Below are 24,891 nucleotides of genomic sequence, written 5' to 3'. Positions count from 1 at the left end.
GTTTAGGTGAAGAACATAGCAGAAACTACACAAGAGGTTTAGGTCAGAGGTTGAGATCTTGCTGTGTAAAAGATAGGAAGTTCGACCTCAGACAAAAAAAGCACATCAACCAGGTTTCAATCTTTTGGTATAGAAGAGCACCTTAAAACCCTACAGGCTTTTTTGCTTCATGTCGCTCACACAGGCTTCATGGAGAGGTTAAGAAACTCTTACTAAAATTACACAGAAAACAAATTTAAAAAAAACTCAGTTAACACCTGTTGTGTTTTTAAGATGACAGTGCTGAGAGGAATGCTTCATTTTTGAACAGGATTAAATATATTCTCATACGATGCACTGTATTCTAAATATATTGTATTTAGGTCTTTTAAAGTGTTTTGGTTAAAGCAGAAGACCAGTAAGCACAACAAAGAATTAGATACTAAGTTTCTCATGATTTAGAATACTCAATAGTCCTTTTTTTGTTTGGTTGGGTTTTTTTTGTTGTTTTTTTCAGACATAATGTTAAAGATACAAGCAGTGTTAGGCATAGCCTACACTGCAGACACCACATCAGATTCTTATGGGCATGTAAGACCCCATCCAACTTCCACGGAGGCAGAGCAAGGCAGCAGGCTCTAGAAAATAGAAATCTTTCTATTTGCATGGTATTCAAGCTCTTGAGCTACAGAGATTTTTGGCCATTTCTCTGCAGGAGGGACTACCAGGGCTGTCTGGTGCTCCCACCTCCCTTTCTGTCTAGTTCGGGAGCTGGCAGCTTTATTGTGGCCTCCGTGGCACATTGAGCTGGTTGTTTGGGTTACTTATGTCTCCATTTCCTTATCTTCCAACCCCCTGCCTGACAACAAAATAAAAATTACTGAAGTAGAATGAAGGTAAAATTGATCACAGCATGGGTTTTCTAAAGTATTACTTTCATCCTTACCCCTTCCATCTCCAGAGCATACAAAAAGTATTCTTATGCAAACAGATTGAAACCAACTCAAGTGACTCAGAGAAACCTACAGATCCAAAAGAGAAATTAACTGACTTTTAATCCTATCAGGAAGCTTAGAAATGTATACTTCACTGGTTCTTTATTGTGCTGATAATTTTTTTTAAACTGGGACAAAAATAATCTAAACTCATGTCTAGACCTATGGTGCTTCTTTAAAGATTAAAATACAGTAAGATAATAAAGAATGTAAATGTTCAAGCAGCTGCTTATGGGGAGATGATGTTTGAAGTAACCGTTCTCTCACCTACTTCTGCAGTTGGGTTGCTTTTAATTATTAGCAAGGAAAATAACAGGTTCAATAGATCTGCATGCAATTTCATTTTCACTACCAGTTGACTTCTGCAGCTTTCACACCAACCCTGAGGTTGAGAACATGGACAGGCTTAAACTAATGATGATTAGGAGTATTACTTATAATTCTGAATATAAAATAGAGCATAGAGATAGTATGAAGGGTGCTTTTGGATCACAATTATGACTGTCACAAAACACTATCTTGAAAACTAATGTTCAGTCCCCAGCTTTCACACACACATCCCAGCAGCCTTAGACAAGTATATGTGATTTACAACCACTCAGACAAAGATTTCTGGTCCCCTTTCCCAAAAGGCTACAATAGCACCTCGGTTTGAATATAATGCAGAGCATCTGCACACAGAGGTGCAAGATCCCTATCCCATTCACAGAGATATGGGAGAAGCTGAAAATGGAGATTGGTTACTCCGCCACTGCCTGACCTGCCCCAGAGGTACAGGGAGTCGTGTTTAGGGCTGCCTTCAGAGCAGGAGATAAAATTAGCCGCATCATGTCAATATCCATCTGACACTTAGATCTGAAGGAATATTTCCATCTTTTCTGCTGCTTGTGAAATGCAAAAACATTACATACCTTACTATTCAGCAAACTATGGTCAACCAAGAGACGCAAAGAGAGGAACACATACAGATAGATGTCTACCTGCGATCAGTCACTTACTTCGGATTTCCGGCCCCCGGCTTCTTTCTCCGGAATATGTTGAGGAAAGTGTTGGACTTGCAAGGTGCCTTGCCATCCCCGACATGCATACGCACCACGTCTGAGGTGGTGAAGGCACTGCGGACGTTCCTCTCAGGCTTGGCTATGATGATGTACATCTTGGGAGTGAACATGCACCCCAGCGCCACTGTCACGCTGAGGCTCACTGCAAAACAGGTGGTGATAATCTTGTAGTTGCTCCCGAAATAGATAGGCACAAAGGCCAGCCAGATGATACAAGTGGTGTACATGGTGAATGCAATGTACTTGGCCTCGTTGAAATTGGCGGGCACGTTGCGAGTCTTGAAGGCATAGTACGTGCAGCTCATGATGAGGAGTCCATTGTAGCCCACGGGGGCCACGACGCCCAGGTTGCTGGTGTTGCAGATCAGGTAAACTTCCTTAATGCTGGGGTAGGAGAGGATGGGCATCGGGGGTTCCAGGATGATCAGCGTGACCACCAGCGTCAGCTGCACGCTGATCAGGATGGAGGCAATGACCACTTGGGCCCAGGCGCTCATGAAGCGCGGCTTGCGGGTGCAGATCTTCTTTTTGCTGCCTGCCAGGATGCGTGCGATGCGGTTGGTTTTGGTCACGAGGGCAGAATAACACATGGCAGAGGAGAGGCCCACCAGAAGGCGCTGGAGGTAGCAGGATGTCGTGGTGGGTTTAGCTATAAGAGTGAAAGGGCAGACGTAACCCAGAAAGATGCCAGCAAGGATAATGTAGCAGAGCTCCCGGCTGGAGGATTTAACAACAGGGGTGTCCCTGTAGAGCACAAAGATAAGGGTGACAAACATGGTGACCAGGATCCCCAGGCAGGAAAAGACCACAGCCACAATAGACTCTATATTGCTCCACTGGAGGTACTTTACAGGGATGGGTTCACAGCCTGCAGTGTACAGAAAAGAAAAAGAGTGTTAGAAAGGTATCTGCTTGAAGAAGGAACGCTTTCATGGCACCAAATAAAATATAGGCACTAACATGTGCCTACGTGCCATGGATTATTAAAACCATTTTACAAAGAAGTGAACTGCAGTATGGAAAAATTTGCAGAAAGTGTTTTCAGAAACAGTCCTCAGTTTTGGGTGTCCCAAATATTTGCTCAGGATGCTACAAAGGGAAATGAGATTTGGAATTTTCTTCCTAATTTTTCTTGAAATACCTGCTGACAAACTAAAACCTTCTGAAACCCATAGTTTCGCTCAACTGATATGCATCTTCCACAGGGTGACACATAATTACCAATTAATACCTCTACCAAAATGTAAAGTTCTTCCTTCCAAATAAAGGAGAAGTAAGGTATGGATCAGTGCTGAGCAGTTTTACTTAACCTCATTTTGAGAAGCAGAAGAAGAAAAATTGGTTTTGTTGAAATTAAAAAAAAAAAAATCTGCCTGAGGCAAAGTCCTGACATGGAAAATTTCTGCTTGAACTTTTAAAGTCTGACAATGTCATATAAACTGAAAGGATGTCTTATAATTCTACACTTCTTGTCTCTAAAAGTACTGGGCTGACTTAACTACAGGTAATGATGTTACAGGTACCTGTAACAACAAAAACAATAGAAATGATAGTACGGACAACTGGAGATCTTATTTTATAAAGAAAAGGAATTCTGGTTGCTCAAAAGGGTCTGTTCAAGAATCAGATAGGTGAGGAAACTCGTTCTTCCAACTGTTATTTTTATGGTGAAATATGAAGGAAGAGGTTTTTATTAGAAATTGCTCTAGCTATCAGCTGCAGCAACCCTGAGTGGAAGCTGGCTCCTTCTTTGATTTAATAAAAGTCAGAAACTCCTTCTCATTGATTAAAACATTCTTAAACAAGAAACCAGTCTGTGGTTGCTGGAAGAGTTACAATGTGAGGTTTAAGTTTAGCAGCATCAAGCCATGCTCCTAATAGTCCATCTTAAATGATATTTTCAGAGCCTTAACCCTGATTCAGTATGGCAGTTAAGTCTATAGATTGCTTTAAGCTTATCCTGTGTAAGGTCTTAGAAAATGTTCCATTTATTCAGCATAATTCCTGTTGGGGGGCAAGCCCCCAGAGCCACCCATGCTACAAACATTCCCAAAGGCTGCCTGTACTGCTTGTAACAGCAGCAGTTGTTGGTTTTCAGGACCTGTAAAGGTGAATCATATCCCAGGTATGAGAAAGTGAGCAATGGAGCCTTGTTGAGAGTGTGGGAGGACACTAAGGAAATGATGTAGTTACAGGCATAAAACAAAACAAAACCAAAAACAACAACACAAAAATCTTCCCCCAAACCCACAATAACTAACCCAAACTTCAAACCATCAGGGAATTAGTGGCAAAAGCTTCACACTTTAAAAAGTTTTAGCAAAAAACTTTTTGGTAGCTTTCCCTTCACTTTAACCATGAATTGTTTCCTAGAGCAGAAGGTTAATGTATTTGAAATTATTTTTTTAAAAGAGTTATATTCATACTGAAAGGCCAATAAGGCAATGAAGTATATTTTCTGAGGTCATTAACACATCCCAGGTAACTGATGGCCTCAAACTTTTATGATGATAGCCGTATAAAACTTCCTGTCCTATCATGTTTTATTGCTTATTTAAGATGATTTATATAAATTGGATTTACTAGCTTGACATTCACTCCTCTTTTATTAGATTCTGATACTATAAAAGATTCTCTTCTTGCCGCAAGGCCTTAATATACTGGGTTTAGTGACTACTTATCAGGCCAGGTTTTTATCGGTCCTTTGTGCCTGCTGACTACATTTCACTGAAGACATACTTAGGAGAATAAATCTAAATAAAAAATTGTACATTTAAAAATAAAATTAAAAAGTCAGGACAGGATTACTTAGTAACAGAGACTGATTCCAATGGGAGACAATGAGCACCTTGAAAATCACATCTTAGGGAATGAATTAGTATGTGCCTCATGTTTCTTAAAGGGACTAAGGATTTTGGAGCCTGCATCTGTGATGGAAAACTGGACTAATCCCACATACATGTTTAGCATTTAAGATTTAAGGCAAAGATAAAAACTATCTGAAATGTGAGATGTTAAACTCTACGTCTAGATGCTGGTGACTGGCAGACTATGAATACAACACACACAAAAAAAAGCAAGATATGAAACCACATTTGATGACAGAAACCCTGGAAAGAAAAAATAATTCCAAATCAAATGTTACCAATGGTGACTCCCACAAAGTTCTAGAGCCAAAGTTTATACAGCTAAATCTTCCTTTTCTAAAGACTAGGATGGCACTAGGCGCTCTTCACAATGTTCTTACTTTGTGTTGCAATTCAAGCAAATGAATTGTAGGGGTTTTTTCCTTTGTAGGAAGTTTTTTCCTCAACAAGACAGAATAAAGAAGCAGGAGCAGACTGCCATTTTGATGTTCTCTAGGAAATCAGTCGATGGCTATGCTGTCATTTGGTGGATGCTGCTGTGATTTTAGAACAGCAGCAGTTGTGTCTCCTTGCTGAGAAGAAACACAAATCAGCAGGTCATCTACTGATTTCATTAAAAGTTAATAGATTGCAACATGCCCCTGAGATTTTTTCCAGCAGTGATGCTTTCCTCAATTCCTTTCAGCAGTACCTGTCATTTTGACATGTCCCCTTTTGAGCTATTTTGGGCAGTGGGTAGCACTAAACCATATTCGCTCAAGTGCACATTGATCTCTTGCTATGTTCCTGTTCTGCCTTATTGATTAAAAGAAGTCCAAGTTTTCTTCTCTGATTAGTAGACACAAACAATTTGGCAACCCTCCAAGACTAACATAACCTGTTTTTTTATTAATATCTTCTTTAAAATTAGCAGACCATGGTGTCCTAGGAGGTGAGAATTGAATATTCACTTTTTCCAGTGATCAGGACACCTATGAAGGGAGCTGTGGGTTTTCTTGTGTCTAATAATACAAGATGGTTTTCTACAAATGGGGTACTTACAGATGGGATTTTTTAAGAAGTCTTTTTCCTACCATCCATTTAGCTTACCATTTACCCTACCACCCACGAACCTTGAAGGAACTAAACAATCACTGAGATTTCTGAATCCTTACAAATCTGTTTGAAGTAGGCTCAGTTGCACATCAGAGAGAGTGAAGCAGGTTTGGTGTAAGAGGTTTGGGATATAGACAGAGAGACACACATCTAGGACATGACTATAGATTATTCTCCACAGAAAAGCAAAGGTCTGAGTACTTTGTCTATGTGTTAAATGCTGTAGCAATATCTAGGTGCCAGACAGTCACATTGAAGGACAAATATGTGATAGGGTGCATATCTGATCTTCCTCTAGGTAGTCAGATTGTTTCTCTGACTAAAAATGATGCCCTGCTGAATACTGGCAGCCAAGAGTTGCAGGTGTGGCATGGGGCAGAGATGTCAGTAGCCATTTATAGCAATCCAAAGCAAACCCCAAGGTCAAAGTGGTTCTTCTCAGTGTTTTAAATCTAATTTATTGGGGAAATGGTTGCTTCAGAGCTCAAAGCAGGTGTGTAGGTTCACCTTGGTAAGTGCAAAATAACAGAAAGATGACATAGCACACTACTCATCCAAAGCATAAGCAGGGAGGAGATCCATTCTAGCTGTTTCCTATTCTTCTGCCAGCCTTTTTTAGGATTTTGTTGACATTCCACTTGCTGGTGGGTGCAGTGAGAATGATTTTTTTGCCAAAAAAAAGTCTGGTAGTCAGTTACTCAATGGCCTGAAATCCCAGATAAAGTATCACTAATTGCATGATAGAATGAACAGTAAGAGTACCAAGTCAATCTGACAAGGATGCATAGAGCTCCTGTGATAATTACTTCTAAAGCTGCAGCAAATGCTGCTGTTTTACTTAGTTAGTCTTAACAAATTTATCAGTGATTATGCTGACTGAAGGGTAGGAACAGACAGTGTCACTCCTTGGTAAAAACTTTGCTAGTTTACTTTGCTGTTGAACTGGGCCAAAAAGTATCACTTTTCACTCCTCCTAAACTGCTTTGGGATATGTGTTTACACATGTAGCTTTACTACCTCCACATGTTGCCACGTTACTTGCCACCACAGGGCATTCTTCTTGTGCCCTGTGAAATGGCAATGTATTTGGAGGGATGTGTCCCTACCTGTCAAGTCAGGATTTGGCCACCAGCCAAGCTCACAGGCTTTACATGTGAATTCATCCTGAACAAATTCATTCTCCTTGCAAGCAGTGCAAATCCAGCAGCAACTCACTTCTCCTTTCCTGATCACCTGTAATGCAAAATACATCCTTAGCTGTGATCATCTATAAGACAACACAGAAGGTCCCTCAGCAAACAGATACCATTTTCTCTGGTTAAGACATGACAGGATTCTAGTGTATGGAACGTTTCTAACAACTAGAAAACATGAATCCTGATTCTGTATCCACCCCTGCATATTAAAATTTGTGCTTAGGAGTCCAAGGATAATATCTATGGACAATTCTGTTTTGTTTCAGGGAGGTGGGTTTTCGAGTTTAAAGAAAAAAAAAAAAACCTATCAAACAATTTTCCCTTTGTTATAGATGCATGGGGAGTGTTACATTTTCAATCAGCCTTGAGAAGAGGCTTAATTGGAGAGATGGTTCAGGTCAGGACAAGCAACTCAGCCCATGTTTAGTATCTATTGCACTGCAAAAAGCAGTAAACAACAGTCAAAGGTTAGAACAGAGTGATTCATGAATATACTTGTGTGTAGATAGATATTTACAAGCATGTGTACAAACACATAAATTACAGTTTATATGTAAATCTCTCTGTAATTCTGTCATTACACTAGTGTAAACAGAAATAAAAATTAGAGCAAATTAAAAGATATACTGTTAAAAGGATGCAGTGGGTCCTAGTAGAAAATAAATCAGTATGTGGTCACCAAGTGCATGCTTTGTAACAACTCCTTTGGAGACAAATGTCCCTGAAAGTTTTATCTTTCTCTGCTGTGAAGACTGCTAAGTATAATGATCTGGTGTTGACAAACTGGTTTTCTCATCCTGTCTCTTAGTTTCATTATGTTGAGGCTGAAAGGAAGCTTAGGGATATCTCCAACTGATGGGTCTCCAACAAAGACTCTGATTCTGTTTACCCAAAAGAAGGAATGCAGCCTTTTTTCCAGGATCTTCCTATCCATCTATATGCAGAGCTAAGTGCAGTAGTGAGACAGAAAAATGTTTGTTTTATTGAATGCTGTCTTTGTGGGCTTTTTTCCCCTGCAGTCTGTGGAGAGAGTCCAATAGACTTCAATGGGAGTTGAAACTGGCATTTTATATGTGTGCTGTTTACATACACACACATAAATAAACTGCATAATCTCAAAACCAGGGAAAAATATTTTAGAGGTTAGTAAATGCCAATATTTCTTCCCCTCCAAGACTGTTGGTGTATGTCACTACACCTTTGCCAAATCATCAATAACTTATTGCTTACAGTAGCAATATAGAATCAAAAAGCTGCCAATGAGCTTATTAAATGAAATCAGAAAGGAAGGTCTGCTCTAAGGTGATTTTCCTGAATGGGCTTCTTGTAATTTTATGCCTAATGCAGGCATACCATTCTGGTAGCAGTGGAACATGTCTTTATGTCATCTAGACATGCCAGGTGGCAAATTATTTGTAGTTTGATACAAGTGTTACTCTTTGTTAAACCCGGACTCATTTAATTTGTATTAAATTATCATACCTTCTCTGTTGTGGATATGAGATATAAATAGCTTTTTTTTTTTTTTTTCTCTCTTTCATTTTTTTTCCTGGCAGGTGTTACTGCTGGAACAAAATACTGGATTCCCATGGGTGACATTACTTTCAGGATCAGCCCCTGAGTCAATCACAGCCACTGAATGTTGTAAGCAATGACTAAGTGAAAATCTTTCTCTTCCTTGCATAAGATGAAATTCAAATCCTATCATACCAGATGATTCTGCATCACTACAAAGGGCAGTTTTAGAAATCATAGGCCTGTATATTGTAAGAATAAAATGTTAATTTAGGAGTCTTTATATATATTTTTTTCTTAAGGAAAAGGAAGTCCTGTCCCTTGGCTTGAAAAATACTTTCTTGGGTTTAGGGAAAAACATTGGTTATTGAAATTTCTATAGCAGAGAGTAGGTGTCTGAGGCACACCTTAATCTGGCCCTTCAAGCAAGGCTCACTGCACACTGATCGGACCATTCCACTCTTGTTCATCTGAATCCTGTAATCATCAATATTGAGCACACCCTCATGCCAGGTCCCAATGAGGACATAGTCGTAGTGGTTGGGCTCTATGTACTGCAGGTTCATGATGTCGTACCTGAAAGGGAAAAAAGAAAGCAAATCACTACTGCTGTAACATGAAGGATAAAATTCAACTTGCCCTTCTCCTTCTGCTTTCTTAAATATTCATAGCATCCCTTAAAAACCCTTACAGCTTCATGTAAACACCAGATACTGTCAGGTTTGCAGCAGTACCATGGGAACTGACAGCCCTGGTTGTCACGTAATTGCAGATTGTTTGCTGTGCTTATGGTAAACTGTGGGTAAAAAGCGTGTCCAGAAAGAGCTGAATGTCAAAGACAGCAAGCTGTGTTAAAGATGCACATGTAGGAACTATCTGCATGGTGTGTTTTTCTGCCATTTTTCTAGATGTCTTTAGCATTTGCTTGTTGTCTGCATAAAGGTTGTTTGCAGTACAGCCCTTGCTGGGAGTTCTAAAGTAATCAGTAGAAACACTCAAACTAGCTGAACTGGTATGCCATAAGTTAACTGCAAGCACTAGTTCAATAATTCATATTCCCCAGCCCTGTGAGACTGTCAGGAAAAGTTAGCAGCTTAGGCACAAAATTTACTTCTCTGCCTTAGGCAAGCAGGAGAGAACTTCCCAGGGCTAATGTAAAGGAGATAAAAACTACTCCTTCAGTATACAGCTTCCCTGCCTCCATCACTACCTTCTGTGTGTTCAGTCTGATGTCTACACACCCCTTACTTCTTGTCTTGATAAGGTGCAGTGGGAGGGCCACAGGGGTGGCTCCTGTGAGAGGCTGCTGGAAGCTCCCCTGGTTCCGATTCTGGCCTCACCTCTGGTGAAGGCTGACCAGATATGGGAAAATGGATGTGCCTCTGCGAGTAACTTATTCAAGAAAGGGAAAATGGAACTGCAAAAATATAAAAAAGACCTGCAGAGGAGAGGAGAAGGTGATAGCAACTTATGCCAGAGCCAAGATATCAAAGTCAGTGCCAAAGGTGCTCGAGCAGAGATTTTCCCACAGCCCATGGTGAGATGGCAGCTATGGCCCTGCAGCCCACAGAGGAGCGCGGTGGAGCAGCCCCTGAAGGACCACGGTGGGGCAAATGTAGATTTGTAGCCCCTGAAGTGTCACGGGTGGGCAGGTGTGAAGCTGCAGCCTGTGCAGGATCAAGGAGAGAGGCAGATGTGGATCTGCAGCTATGGAGAACCCCGTGTCAGAGGAGGTGACTGCTCCCACAGCAGCCGTGACTCTGTGTGCAGCCCAGGCTGGAGCAGTTCCCGAGGGACTGCACCTGTGGGAGGGAATCGTGTCCCAGGGGTTCCTGAAGGACTCTCTGCCATGAGAGGGACCCCATGTTGGAGCAGGGGAAGGCTGTGAGGAGTCCTCCCCCTGAGGAGGAAGGAGCGGCAGAAACACCGTGTGGGGAACTGACCCCCACTCCCCATCCCTCTGTGCCCTGAGGAGGAGGCGGCAGTGAAGGGATCCCGGACGGGGAAGAAGGAGGGGTATGGCGGGAAAGGTATTAAGATCTGGTTATGTTTTCTCTTTCTCCTTGAAGATTAAATTAGGGGTTTTTTTCCTTCCCAATTTGAATCTGTCTGGGGTTTGCCTGTTAGCATAATCGGAGAATGCAAACCTCCCTGTGCTTGTTTCAATTAACAAGCTTTTGGGTGGATTTGCTCCTCCCTGTCCTGCAGTGGGAGAGGGGGGTGACGAATCAGAGCCCCACTTGGTACTGGCTGGGCCTAAACCAAGACACTGCTGATTATTCTGGTTGTCCTTTAACCCACAGAATGTGAGTTGAGCAAAGACATGATTAAACATGGTGACTGTGTTCATAGGAAATGAGCAAGAAAATTGGAGAGTGTACAGAGAGGAAGGAGCAGCAAAGAGGCTGGACCTACAGACACAGCTCTTAAGTTGAGAAGAGGAGGACATTGTTGAAAAAAGGACAGGAGGAAGAGGGCTGCAATCAGAAATCAACTCTGAAGCTGAAAATCACAAAGCATCTTCTATTTTACAAGACTGGGAGTTAATACCTTGGGTTTTTTCTACTGGATCTTCTCAGTCTCTGGGGAAAAAAACTCTTTTGTTTATAATAACTGTTTCTAATCTGTATGGGCATTAGGAAGGAAAGGTAAACAAAGTATGAACCCTAAATAAAACTGGGATGTTTGGCTGCGGGCAAAGAGAATGACAGAATAATTTCTTTCTTTTCCCTTCTTGAGGTTCAAACATGCAAAATTTCAACTCTCTGCATTTTGCCAAGGAAAGAGATGATAGAGTTCCTCTCAGGAGGTCTGGTTTTTGTAACTGAGTCTTGGGATCTCTGTAGTTAAAGATGATTTAAAAAAGTGTACATTTACAGCTGTATTTAGAACTCTGTTTTGCAAATATGCCCGCCCAGACCTTGTCAGTGCCACTGAATCACATGGGAAAAGAGAAACTTTCCACTGAGCAACCAAGCAGATGGCAACTCCATTGGTTGGCAAACGAATAGTAATTGATGAGCTGCTTAGAAGTCATGTAAATTTCAAATTCAGTAGGAAAAAATTCCTTCTCATATCCCAACTCTAGCAAAGGAAGAACATTTAATAAAAAAAGAATGCTGTTTTCATGGTTTTGAATAACCAGGATTGCAAGAAGCAATAAGACTCAGAAACTTTTATTACGTAGACACAACAGACAGGAGTAAAAATGAGCAGGAATTTATGTGTCTCTTCCTATCAAGAAGAATCTACTTGGATTTTAGTCTGACCTTGTGTTAGGTTGATACAAAACCAGATGCTCTGGGCTGGAAAATGAATTCAATAAAGAGAATAAAAGATTAATCCTTACAAGACGTTTTCCTCACATTCCCTTAATGGAATTTTTGGGCCTGCACAGATTGTTTTCATTTTTACAAAAATATATTGCAAGGCGCAGAGTGGCATTAATACAATATCAATCAAGAGCTGACAATTTCAGTGATACAATTTTAGGTTGAAAGCAATTCTAATAGTTCTTATAATACTGTTCCCTTTTCTTTCAGTTATCTGTCAAAAAATAAAGTATGCAGACTTTATTTGTATATGGCAAGTTATAGTACAATGTTTGCAGCTTTGATATGCAGCTTGAATTTTAAGTGTAGAGATGTGGTCTAACAAATATACTTGGTATAGGGAGACATGCCAAAGTACTTTGTCCTTTTCTTATTTTCCTTGATGAAAAATTTCTGCTTTGAGTAAGGATGAGCTCAGTGCTGAAATACCTCCCCGCACTTACACATGTACAGCTTTAACAGTTTTGGGCTACATCCAAGCTAAAAATTATTATCCTAACAGAAGTGGGTCTGGAGAGCCTTGAGAAGGTCTAGGAGACTGAGGGCCATGGAGGCAGATAAATTTCGCAGACATATGGCAGCATTACAGAAGCCAAGGAAACATTCTGCACCTGAGAAAATTAACCTTTCTTTTAACATAAGGGCAAGCTCTCCAGTACATTGGGAAATTATGTGACCCAATAGGTGGTGTCATATTAACAAGTTACTTGTGAGGTGAGCCAGACAATGAGCCAGCAGGCCACAGGCACACTCTTACTCTGATTAGTCTGCAATAAGTGGTGCTACCTTTCTCCACAGTACCTGAATGGCAGTAAGGTTTTCTATCCTGGAAGACAGAATGGGAAGGGCGTTGGTGAACAATTCTGGGATGTAACTAACCTGAACAACCACTCACAGAACCAAACTCCAAACCAAACCTGTATTTGATGCACATTGCTCCATATTTGTTACTAATGACATACATTGGGTATAATGAATATATTGAGCGCCTACAGATGCTGATTGTCCAGAGCTATGTCCATGTTGTTTTTCCCAGAGGCAGTGCAGTCAGTGAAATGACTGACACTCGTGCCCCTGATAAAGCTCTGCTTCACATTTCTGTATAAAGACTCTTCAAACAAAAGATTCTGCACAGAAGAAATAAACCTTTGAATAAGTGCTTCATATTTTCTAATTTCATTTTGATAAAAGCTTGAAACTATGCATTGAGCCTGTGAGAGAAGAAGTCTTATTATCTAAACAAATGCTTATGGCTTGATGAAGCTGTAGGAGGTTAAATCAGGAAATTATGTGAGTGCCAGGCAAACATAACTATAGGGATCTCTACCTGCTCTGCCCATTATGATTGTAACTACAAGCTTTTCAATTACTCAAAGAACCTCATAGATTTTGAAAATAAAGCATGAGGAAGGTTGTAAAAAATACTTTTTTTATTTATATTTGTGTGACATTTTTGCACTGGCATAGAAAATTAAAAAAACAAGAAATTTCAAATCTCTCTGCTGTATTTAGGTGTTGTATGTGTTGTTTATCTTTTCTTTTTGCTGAGGTCCAAAAGCTCTTTTGGGTATTGATACAGTGCTATGGACTATCATCCATAAAGAGCTTTTCCATGTGGAGCTGTGATAACACTAGGGCTAAGCTGGAGCTAAATGCAGTTCCTCATGAGCATAAATTACTGCTCATATACAAAGATCTGACGAATTGTACAGATCACATTTCATATACACATCACTGTTCTCTGATATGATATTCCCTGTATCATAAATACCACAGATTGATACAAGGATTACAGCCTGATGCAAGAATTCAAAAAGGTTAATTGAACTTTCTTGCCCAAACTTGTTCCCTCCAGCAGCAAAAATATAACTGAGGAGCAATTAAAAAAACCTACCTAAAATAACCCATAAAATTCTAAATAGGCCAAGGGATCAAGATAAATGAGCCTTGCTATAGATCAAAATGATGGATGGAATAAATTTTATCATCTTGACCTACTCAGAGAAATATCCTGATATAAACTCTCCTCTATTTTGAACTCAGGAACTGTTCATTCTAATTCTATGCTTGGTACTGATGAGAATTGCAGAAACACTCTCAGGTGACCAGGCAATAGATAAGAGTTGGGCTAAAATGATGCCTAAACATCAAAACAAATAACTAACAGGCAGAAAATGCAACATATTCAAAGCTGAAGTAATGCTTTTATGGAGACAAATAATGTGTAATAAACTTAAAGCTACACTAAGCAGCAATTACTCTGTATTATCTAAATGATATATGCAAAGATTTGATTTCTGCATTTGTGTCAGTACATACATTTTTGACTGCAGGGGGATTTTTTGTCTCTACTTTCATAGTCTCACCAAGCTCATCTCTATCTTTGACTAAAAAAATCTGAAGCATACAGTGCTCAACAAGGAAACCAAACTGACCCTGTTTTTATTACTAGTTAAATGTATATGCTGTTTAAATATAACAAGCAATGCAAACAGCAAATGGTGAAAAATTTGGTCAGTTTTCCTAATAAAAGCTAGAAACAGAGAGTAATCCAGATAAGAGTTGCCTTAAGGCCCTCTGTATGTTACAAATACTCTTTGAAGAGCCATATGCAAACTTGTCTGTTGCAGAGCCCTCTGTGCAGTGTTGACACTCAGATGCATTTATGCAAGAAGCCCAAAGATGGAGTGAGAGAGTCTTTTATAACACTTTAATAACTCAGTAGGGAAACTATCTTCAATTAAGTCACCCCTGAGTAGATTTCAGCTAATAAAGGATTGTGCAGTCCAGGAGCTGAATTAAATGTATTTAAAAAAAAAAAAAAAGCAAAAAACAAAAAACCCAGCCAAACAAACAGAAACAAACAAAAAAAAACCCAACCAACCATTGCCCTCCCAAAAAAGCCAAAAACCAAAAACCAAACCAAACCAAACAAACAAACCAAAAATACAAAAAAACTCCACCCAGGAGGTGTCACACTTAAAATAGCTGGAGAGAGACTCCAGAACTAAAGGAAGAGGAAAAAATTTTTATTAGATAAATCCTATATGAGCTGTCTCTCCCATTGCTCTGGCACATACTGTGTCTGCTAGGGAGGGGCAAACAGCTACCACAGGTGTAATTTATCAGACCCCAAATGAGTGAAATCTTCTGGAAAGAAAATGTTTGTCCTGCTCTACTCTGACCTATCTTTAAACTCTGGGATGGATAATCTTATTTGGAGTGAAACAAGTTAAGGAAAGCACACAGGAGATCAGCAAGCAGAACTAAATAGTCTCTGGCAAGGATGCAATGCTCTGCCCCAGGGGAACTTGGAACAGCAGAGCTCCAGTTGGAAAAGGATGTGGTCTACAGCCCTACCTTGAAAACCTTAGCAAGCAAATGCTTCATTAAGTTCCAATCACTCTTATTAGGCTTTACACATATAAATACCCCAGTGCTGAGCCCCAGTGGAACCACAGACACCAAAAGTCTGTGAGACACAAGTTTTGTCCTCACCTGAAACACTAGAAATTTTAGAGGCTGTACTGTACTTCTTGTGCCAGTACGTGATGTAGCTATCAATATATTGTGCTACCAGTGTTATTCCTGCCTATTGGTAAAAGTAATCCAGATAACTCTATTTATGTCTCAGAGTGTGCATGCTGCATGCTTCAGCAAACAGCCAAAGAACTCCATCTCCATCATCAAACCTGGCAACACTCCCACTTCCCAACAGCTGGTTTAATTAAGTGAGGTGAATGTCCCTTTACCTTCCAGGGGCATCTCCCTTTTCATCAAACCAAACTTCTTCTCCAGAAACACCGATGAATGAGGATTTGAGGAGGAAATCCAAGAGCTTCCTGCCATCAATTGGCTTCATAGCATCACACAGCCCGACATGTCCAGGGCAAAGGGAATGATGCATATTTTGTAGCCCATGAGCCATAGCATATATAGCATTGATGACAAATCCCATTTTACTGTCCTGCACATAGTTTTCTTCTAGGCTCTCGTTACCTATAATAGTAAGAAAAAAGTGTTGTCATAAACAAAGAGGAAATAACAAGGAAATATGAAAAAAACATGAGATAAAAAGAGGTTTTCTTGTATCTCTTATAAAGCTTTAGAGGCATAAAGCAAAGTGCCAGCCAGGGATTTTAATTAAATTCAATAAAAACAAACAAACAAACAAACAAAAAGCAGACAAGCCCTTTTTTCTCCCAGAAACCTTTAGCTCATTGTAAGTGAAATGCCTCATGAGAGATAATAAGTTTAATCAAATTGTCAGCTTTAATTTGCTATTTTTTGAATTTTTGCTTGTCATCTCCCAATGCAATTTCAAGATGGATTAAATGGCCCAGGATCAGAGTGATGCATTTCAGCTAGAACAATTTTTAAAAGCAATTTTCTTGTAAATTTGACTTTTTGTCATATTTGAAGATTTGATATTTTATTATTAAATGTCATGTTTCTGAGGGCCAAGATAGCAATGTCTCTTTCAGTTTTAATAGGCAAATAACCGAAACGAGCATGACTTCTCAAGGTATCAGAATTAATCATTTTAGCTACAAATAGTAGTAGATATGCCATCTTGGGATTGTTAGGGTAAGATAATGAAGTTTGTAACACTAAGAGGCTTTTTAAGTAAAGGCAGAATGAGCAGACATTGAAATGTCTGTCCATTGATCAGAAACAGTGTGGCAGGGAAGGTTTTCCCCACACCTCAGTTTTAGGTCTGAATGGCTGATGTTCAGGCACTGCCAGAGTGGGACCCTTGTTGGGACCCTTGCTGGGTCCTGGGCTGTTCCCCCACTTCCAATCATGAGCTGGGGAATTCTGCCAGTGCTGACCCAGAGTCACTGTGGACTTGACTGCAGGGGTGTGAGGGAGCTGGAAGAAAGAAACATCCCTGTTTTGTTTCCTTTCCCCTGAGTCATTCTATCACAATATGCTGCAAACTGCAAGATGCTTTTATCTGTAGACCTCCCACATTACTCGGTGTTTAACAGGCATTTGCAAACCACTCTGTGTTACTTTGTCTAAGCAACACCTTGTCTGAGCTTGGGAAGTAGGATGTGTGAGAGACTAGGTGTTAACTGACACTTCTCAAATCCAGGTTGGAGAAGATAGTTGTTATTTTAATATGAAAAAAAAATATATATACATGTTCACTGAAACTTCTGAGTTAAAAAACAGTTCCTTCCACCAATGCAGGTAAGTGGAAGTAGGTTCAAATCAACTCATGAAGACCATCCTTACTTTTGTCCTTGGAAAAAGCTCTTGTTTGGTAGTTCTGAGCTCACTTGCTCTACAACTCAGAAATGTCAGCTAGGGATTCATTAGGCTGTCAGACATCCCAAAGTCAGGTATGTCTAGGTTTCTTTCTCTGAGTCTTCCTTCCACAGGACATTCATTGCAACTGGGCAAGAAAGTTTTGCTTCAGTAAATGTTTACCAGATGAACAGAACATAGGAAATGGTTGTGATGGTGAATTTAAAAAGCTCTGTGAAAATAGCATAATCTGACTGAACTAGTTAATGTTCACCTCTCACTGTCATCTATTACCCATCAGCACCACCAACCAAGGAGCAGCTAAAGAAATATTTCCCAGAGGCAAGATGGCAACGTATCTGTCACTTTCTTTGCAGGAGAATGATCATAGCTCCCATTCAAATTGCATGAAACCAACACTATTCAGAATCACGTTCAGAAGGACAGAAAGAATAAAAGCCTTATATGTAAGCTGAGAAAATGCTTGCCCAGGGAAGGAAAGAGCATGCCAGTATATGCACCCTCACTTATATACTGCATATAGGATGCACAGTGTGGTCTAGACATCTGTTGCCTGATTATGATAATATGCAGTCTGCATGTGTTATCTCTAGGTGTGTGTTGTCTGCTGATAAACCCCTAGGATTAACACACTGATTCTGCCTGCTTGTAGGTACAATAGGAATGTGTTCTCCACCCCTGTGTGAAAAGGAGTGGAAAGCCACTGAGTTCATCTTGGCCATCTTCTTTCTTCTGAAGCTTCTAGGCAGTCTCAGAAGAGGTCACAAAATGACTGATAGGGCACAGAGCTCATTGTCAAGTGTTTTCTCTCTGAGAGCTTATCTCAGATACATCCTTAAATTTTCAATTAGTTAAAACACAAACAATAAAAAAACAACAACCAACCATCCAAAAAACAACCAACCAGCCGACCAACAAAAAACCCATAAACTTCAAAGAATCATAGAATCATCAAGATTGGAAAAGACCTCAGTGACACTTTCAGGAAATAATGATAGCATCTGTACATCCATAGATGTTTCCTAAGGCAAGCATTCACATCACAGCTGGAGGTAGAAAACTAAATGTAACAGAATTTGCCAATGTGTTAAAAGGAGGACATCTCTCTCAAGTATGTATTAACTCATAAATGCATGCATTTTGGTTTGGTTTTTTGTTTGGTTTTTTTTTTTTATGTATATATATATATATACACTTTCAAAGAGAATAAATATTTGATGGTGGGACGATTTGTTTTTGATTAATTAGAAGTGAACATCTAGCTTAAGATGAGCACACAGTCCCACACTGCAGAGGTGACTGCCTCAATATCACGTGTAGATATAAATGTCCTGTACTGGAAAGCAACATGTGAAGCATCAAACGGTAATGAATTTTCTACAGATTAGTAATATAAACATTCCTATATGTAAGTATACTTTCTGTTAAATCCACCCTGAGAACTCATGCTTCACTTAAACTTTACTTCCTGCAGTCAAAATCTATTTTATTTCATTTTCATCATTAGAAGCTATTAATACATCTTTGAATTTGAGCTTGTAAAAATTCACTTATGATAATCAGTAAGAAATGTGTGGATTTTTTAAAAGATACAAAAAAATGTAATTATGTTCAACCATAGACAAAACAAAGTCAGTCAATGTTCAATTAAGTTCTCTTACAGCTTTGCAATAAATACAAGAACTATATCATGTTTGTTATGGGGCTCCTCCATAAAGTTGTGTTTTTTCTCAGTCTTTGAAATGTAACAAATGCCAAAGCAAAGCTCTGGAATATGAAACCTTTGTTTCCCTTCTTCTCCTATCCTTTGGAAAAAATACCATTGATCTAAAAAGATTACTTTGAACACTAGCATTTATTAACATTAAAAATAGAAAAGTATATTGTTAAATATCTTATTTGTTTATTTTTTATTTTAGGGACTTTAACTTTCACTAAGCAAATAAAAATTGTAAGCCAAGTGAGTAATGGATTAATTGAAGTCACTCAAATTAGGCCGTTACTTTTTTGAATGACCTTGAAGAATTCAGGTGTCCTAAATTTCATACTTCCTAAAGTTTGTATTAGATGCAATGCAAATCTTCCTTTAATAATTTCATCTTAGCTGTTCCTCTATACTTTGGGTAATTTTTTCTTACTACAGTTTTGGTTTTAGTCATCATTTCTGTCATCAGTTTCTGTCTTAAATCTGAAAAATATACAGTACTAAAACAACAACAACAAACCCAAACACCACACTCCGGCTGTATGCAACTGAGAAATGTTCCCAACACTGATAAAAATGACAACTAAGTGGAGGGGGACAAAAGAGAGGACAGACCAAAATATCATAAAAATCACTGAATTTTGCCTTCTACTATAAAGTGCCTTATATCTAGCTACATACTTAGAAATATATGAGAGCAAATGTAAAGAAAACATGAATTTAGTGTAGTGCCTTTGCTGTGAAGTCATTGTGGTGCCACCAGTGTTCTTAAGAGCAGATACTCATTCAAGCCCTACTTGACAAACTGAAATTGAGAAAAACTATACTATCAGAATTATGTCCAGAAATGAGTTAACTTTCATATATAAAGATAGAAATTAATCACAGAGGATTACTTATTTGCAGTCCTCAGAAAGGCTAGGGCAAGAAAGAATTTGGGATGGAAAGACATTTAAAAACATTTTGTTTGGAAAATCTGATCAAGACCTAGCCAGTTGGTAAAGTTTGAACAAACACACACATTTGATAAAGAACACAGTCTGTTCACCCATGACTCTTGATTGGAATTAAAAGCCAAAATCTGAATAAGATTTTTATAAAGCATTACATTTCATCTTCAAGAGTCAGGTAGCTTTGTGGTTTTTTACTGTCATCTGCTGAATATATGTCATCACATAAAAAGAGATTTTGTTGTTCTGGTCTAGTTAGCAACTATTATGAGCACTATCATCTCTTCTGGTAGCCTTGACAGAAGCCCGGAGGTCTTAGAAACAGTATATACTATGTCCTTTATATTTTATCAGTCCTTCCTGGGACTGATATAATTCATGAGATCATGAATTATAGGTCATGATAGATTATGATAGATTATGAATTATGAGGTCATGTGAGATTTGGCTTTGTTGTGAGTTAAAACATGGTGATAGTTATACCCAATGAGTGCTCATATAAGAAAAAAAAAATTCTGAAAACACAATCAGGGCCAAATTTCATTGGGAATATGAAATTAAAGAATTCTCCCATACTTGGACTTCATGTGTGATAACTTGGCAAAAAGCCGTGCCAGAGTATAGAGAACTCACCCCATACAATGCCAGTGGGGTAGAGCAGCAATTGCACCATGAACATACAGAACAATAGCCAGGCCTGCAGCAATTCTACATTTTTGTTTGTCACCAACTCCTTGAAATATTAGCTATTTACTAATAGCTAATCCTCTGGATAAGCCTGCCAAATCAGGATTTTATTAAATCATTTTTGCAATGAGCTTAATTTGTTTAAACCCATTTGTGGTTACTGGTTCATATATTTTATTAATAGTGCCACTTAACTCCCTCTTAAATTCCATTTATTGCGTCTCTGACATTCTCAAACAACAAAGATAACAACGTAATTATTTAATAAATTTCACTTTAAGGCACTGCAAAATGAAAAACACAGATTATAACATTTCTAAACATAATTAGTATAACAAGGGTGTGCTCAAAACCTCTGCACTAACTGGCTTTTACTCTTCATATAACCATCTTAATAAGAAGGGCCTTCTGTTCATTCATATTTTAAGGCTGAATGAAATCCTCACTGCTTGATTGTATAAAGACAACTTTTATTCATACCACTGCCCTCATTAAGTCCAAGTGTAAACTGCAGGTAACAAGTCAGATTAGTAAAAGTCATTTATTCTGGATGAAAACATCTAAACACCCCTTTCCCTGCTCATTGCAGGGGGCTTGGACTACATGGCTTAAAGGTCCCTTCCAACTTGAACTCTTCTGTGATTCTGTTCTAGGACTTTTTTCAGCCTGCAATAAGATACACAGCTACAAGAATTTCTCAAGTCATGTTTTTAGAAGTAACTGCCTCTTTTCCAGGTAGTTCCAGCTGTAGCTGACTGCCTATAAGGGGAAGGCCAGGAAATGTTACCTGGTGACCAGAACAATCATTTGTGGATCAGGACTGCTGACTTCACTTCTCATGGGCTGTTTCAGTGACCTTGCTGTCTCTAGGTAGAAGCTGATGTGACCTTAAACGAGTCACAATAAAATGCTTTTATGTTTTGTTTCACCAAGCCAAAATAGGGTCAGGAAAAACAGGGTTTGTTTCAATCTCAATTAGAAAATAAGTTTTAATTTCCCTGAGACAGAATTATAAGTTGAAAAATTTGTTGCAGACCATAATAAATGTTTCATTTGCTGTACAACAAATAACCCTCTCAGGATATTGTTTCTTACACGGCTTCTGCTCCCAGGAAACCAATTACACTGTTTTCCAACAAAAGTGGACCATGCTTACAATAGTTACCCCTTAACTTCCTACATTTATGTCTGCAACTTTGCAGCAGGGGTGCCAGTTCCAGCAGCAGCTAAATATACTGAAAGAGATTAGAGATAGGACATACAGGGAAGATGGTGGAATAGCTCTCAAAAAGACACAAAAACAGGTAACTTGGTTCCCATTGTATGTGAACTATTTGTTCCACTGGGGTGAGGAAGGATGTTTAGAATTTAAGTAAAGGGATTTTAGAATTTAAGAAAAGGGATCTTTCCTTAGCTGCCTCCTGAGCATCATGTCACCAGGCTACAGAAAATAGTGCAGCACTCCCTATAGAACAGCAAGTTGCTCTGCCCTTTGGCAGGAAGAGAGGAAACAGAACTTTCACTGGGGCACCTAAAAGGAGGGAATATCTTACAATACCTGGGTTCTGTGCCAGATTTCAAAACACGCTGATAAACATTTGACATCTTACAATGCTCATGAAGCAATAAATGTAGTTCACAGGGTTGCAGACTTCCTTTTCAGGATTTCATTAAATGAGACAGGTTTCACTTCCATTGTTCAAATGATTTTTATTTCCCCAAGCAGAGAGATTAATTTCATGCAATTATATTTGGTGTATTATTTCCCCGAAAACCTAGGATACAACTACATTTACCAGTTGAGAAACCCTGCTATTTTTTTTTTTTTCTGAACAAAGGAAAATGTGTAAATCTCCCAGATACTACTGCTTCATTACATTTGGTGAACCTTGCTCTTTAGTTGGAATTAGCATACTCTTATTCTTGATTAAAACCATAGATTTAAAGCTATTCAAAAGCTGGGCATTCAGAAGCAGCTCCTTTAAAATATGCACTAGAATTCTCATTAATGGGATGCTGATTGCTGCAGCATTTGTATGCAATAGGTTATTTGTTTTCATTAGCAAAGTTGGTCATATAACTAGTGAACCTTCTTCTAGAATAAATTTGACAGTGAATTTAAAAGGGCTTGGATTTTTGTGGGTTTTTCTGTTTTTTTTTTTAACTTACTTTCACCATCATCATTTACAGATGTCAACTCAGTGGCCTAAAAACCCCCAAACATTAGTTCAGCCATCAAATCACAGGTTCTCCTTCGTTTCAGATGTATAATACCTTAACTTTACAAGATAAGTCCCCTTTTTAGGTATACTATACATCACCAGTGTCCTCAGGTTCCTTGTCTGGTTTTGGGAGAGAGACGCATTACTCTTCAGTGTCTGAAAATAAATGTCTTCTTTTTGTCTCTCCCTGTGTGGCAGAAGCAATGGGGAAAAATTTTAATTAAATTTACCTTCTTGGTTCTCCATATCATGTTATGTAAGCACATTAGGGCTTTAAGAGCTTAGTGTCAAAGAATGAGGCTGCCATACACAAATATGACAGTACCACTGCAAAGGTGAAATATTATGGGGAGAAATGACTGCACAAGCTGCTGACTCACTGATTAATCAGATGCAGGGAGAGTCTCAGAGTCACCAAGCACTGGGCAGAAGAAAGAGGACTGAGCAGTGCTGCCAGCCCTATGCCAAGGCTGCACTCACAGGTCCAGCCCATCCACTGTGTGACTTGGGAGCAAAACAAAAGTCAATTGATCTCTGCTCTTGTGTTTCCCAGTCTGCAAACTTTGCTTAGCAGACACAAGAATCTGAAGCTCACTTTTTCTCCCCATCCTTTCTGCCTCCCCCTGTGGACGTTCAGACTCTCACACAAGTATATGACTCCAGGAAAAGCAGATTTCAGACGTAAACACCAAGTGACAATGTACATAATTCATGCTTACATTACGGGAGATGACGAAGATGCGTTCAAATGCGCCTGTGCTCAAGAGAGCAGAGAGCTTTCCTCTTGCATCTCCTCTCTAGTGACGCAAAGGAGGTAATCAGGGGATGAGAAGACCAACATTTCCCAGGGGCTGGTTGCAGCTCCCAGTGAATGTGAGGATTGGGCATGCATGACGTCTGTACATGACAGTGCTGCAGAGAGCAGGCAGAGCACGTCTTGGGGAGGTATTATATAGTCATAAGCACTCCCGGCTCATGTGCAGTGCTGCAGCCTCTCCCTGTCTTTGGAAGAGGCTACTGGGAAGCTGGAGGACTTTTCAGCAGCAGGAAGCATGGTTTTGCCATCACTGTGTCACTAGAGTGGAAGTCAGGTGAGTGGAAAACAGGCCTGTGTTGGAAAAAAAGTTCCTTTTTCCCATCTCCATAACTCTGCATTGCCTGCTCTGCCTCTTACGTTGACTGGCAACAACAAAAAAAGGACTCAAAGTGAAATACAATGCACCACCTAAGAGCCAGGATCACAGCACAGCCACCTGAGTGCCAGCCACCCCAAAGAGGGCTGTCTCTTCCTTCACTAGGCTGCCCAGAGCAAGGAGGAGCTCTGTGCTATCACATTACAGGCTTACAATCTATACAGACTGTCTCCATCATACATTTGTTATTCCTATCAGTAATTGCTGAAAAAAAAACTATCACAGAGCTGAAAAGTTGCAAGAATACACGTCCACAGAAATTATTCATAGCAACAGGAAAAAGAGGGGGAAACTGGACAGCAAGCTGAGAGGTTTCTCTACATGTTAATGTATATGGCACACGCTGTTAAATGGAAGTCTGGAGAGATCCACTTACAGCAGATGGCTTGACAGAAGTTAATCAGCCTAATAAAGCATCTAAGGGGGCTGACATTATGGCCTGCAGACTCTATTTCTTCCCACTAGGGTAAAATTCTTCATAAGGAATTTTACCTAAGAAAAAATCCTGTGGTTTATGGCCTTATGAGGATGATTTGCTGGGATTCTTGCTCCTCAAAAGAAACATGCAAGCTGCTTTTTGAAACCTCTTCCGCACAAATTCACTGGTATAACATCACAAAGGCTTGGCAGGAAATTTTACCACTGCTTCTCTGTGTTCCTAGTTTTTAGTGGAATGATCATGGTGAAATAGCTCTGCAGTAATGACTGTGGTTCAATGAAATAGAAACTGAAGGATATACAGAGTATAGCTCAGTGCAAGGTAAAAAAAAATCTAGATCCCCTTCAAATGAAAAAGAAAAATCCACAACCATGATATTTG

At 39.4% G+C, this 24,891-nt stretch overlaps 1 protein-coding gene across 6 annotated transcripts in view; it reads right to left on the bottom strand.

Annotated features, from left to right (window-relative positions):
* GRM1 (glutamate metabotropic receptor 1) overlaps window positions 1–24,891 on the bottom strand; it is a 179,025-nt gene that overhangs the window by 28,203 nt on the left and 125,931 nt on the right. For all 6 annotated transcript variants that reach the window (XM_071740514.1, XM_071740511.1, XM_071740515.1 and 3 more), the window contains exons 5-8: window positions 15,793–16,039; window positions 9,116–9,284; window positions 7,104–7,230; window positions 1,973–2,903 (exon numbers count right to left, since the gene is read on the bottom strand). In XM_071740514.1, coding sequence (XP_071596615.1) covers window positions 1,973–2,903; window positions 7,104–7,230; window positions 9,116–9,284; window positions 15,793–16,039 — 1,474 coding nt within the window. The remainder of the gene's footprint in view (window positions 1–1,972; window positions 2,904–7,103; window positions 7,231–9,115; window positions 9,285–15,792; window positions 16,040–24,891) is intronic.

This window comes from Heliangelus exortis, chromosome 3, assembly GCF_036169615.1.
Source record: "Heliangelus exortis chromosome 3, bHelExo1.hap1, whole genome shotgun sequence".
In the NCBI taxonomy this organism is placed as follows: Eukaryota; Metazoa; Chordata; class Aves; order Apodiformes; family Trochilidae; genus Heliangelus; species Heliangelus exortis.
The sequence above is the reverse complement of the archived record's forward strand: the minus strand, read 5'-3'. Positions and strand labels throughout refer to the sequence as shown.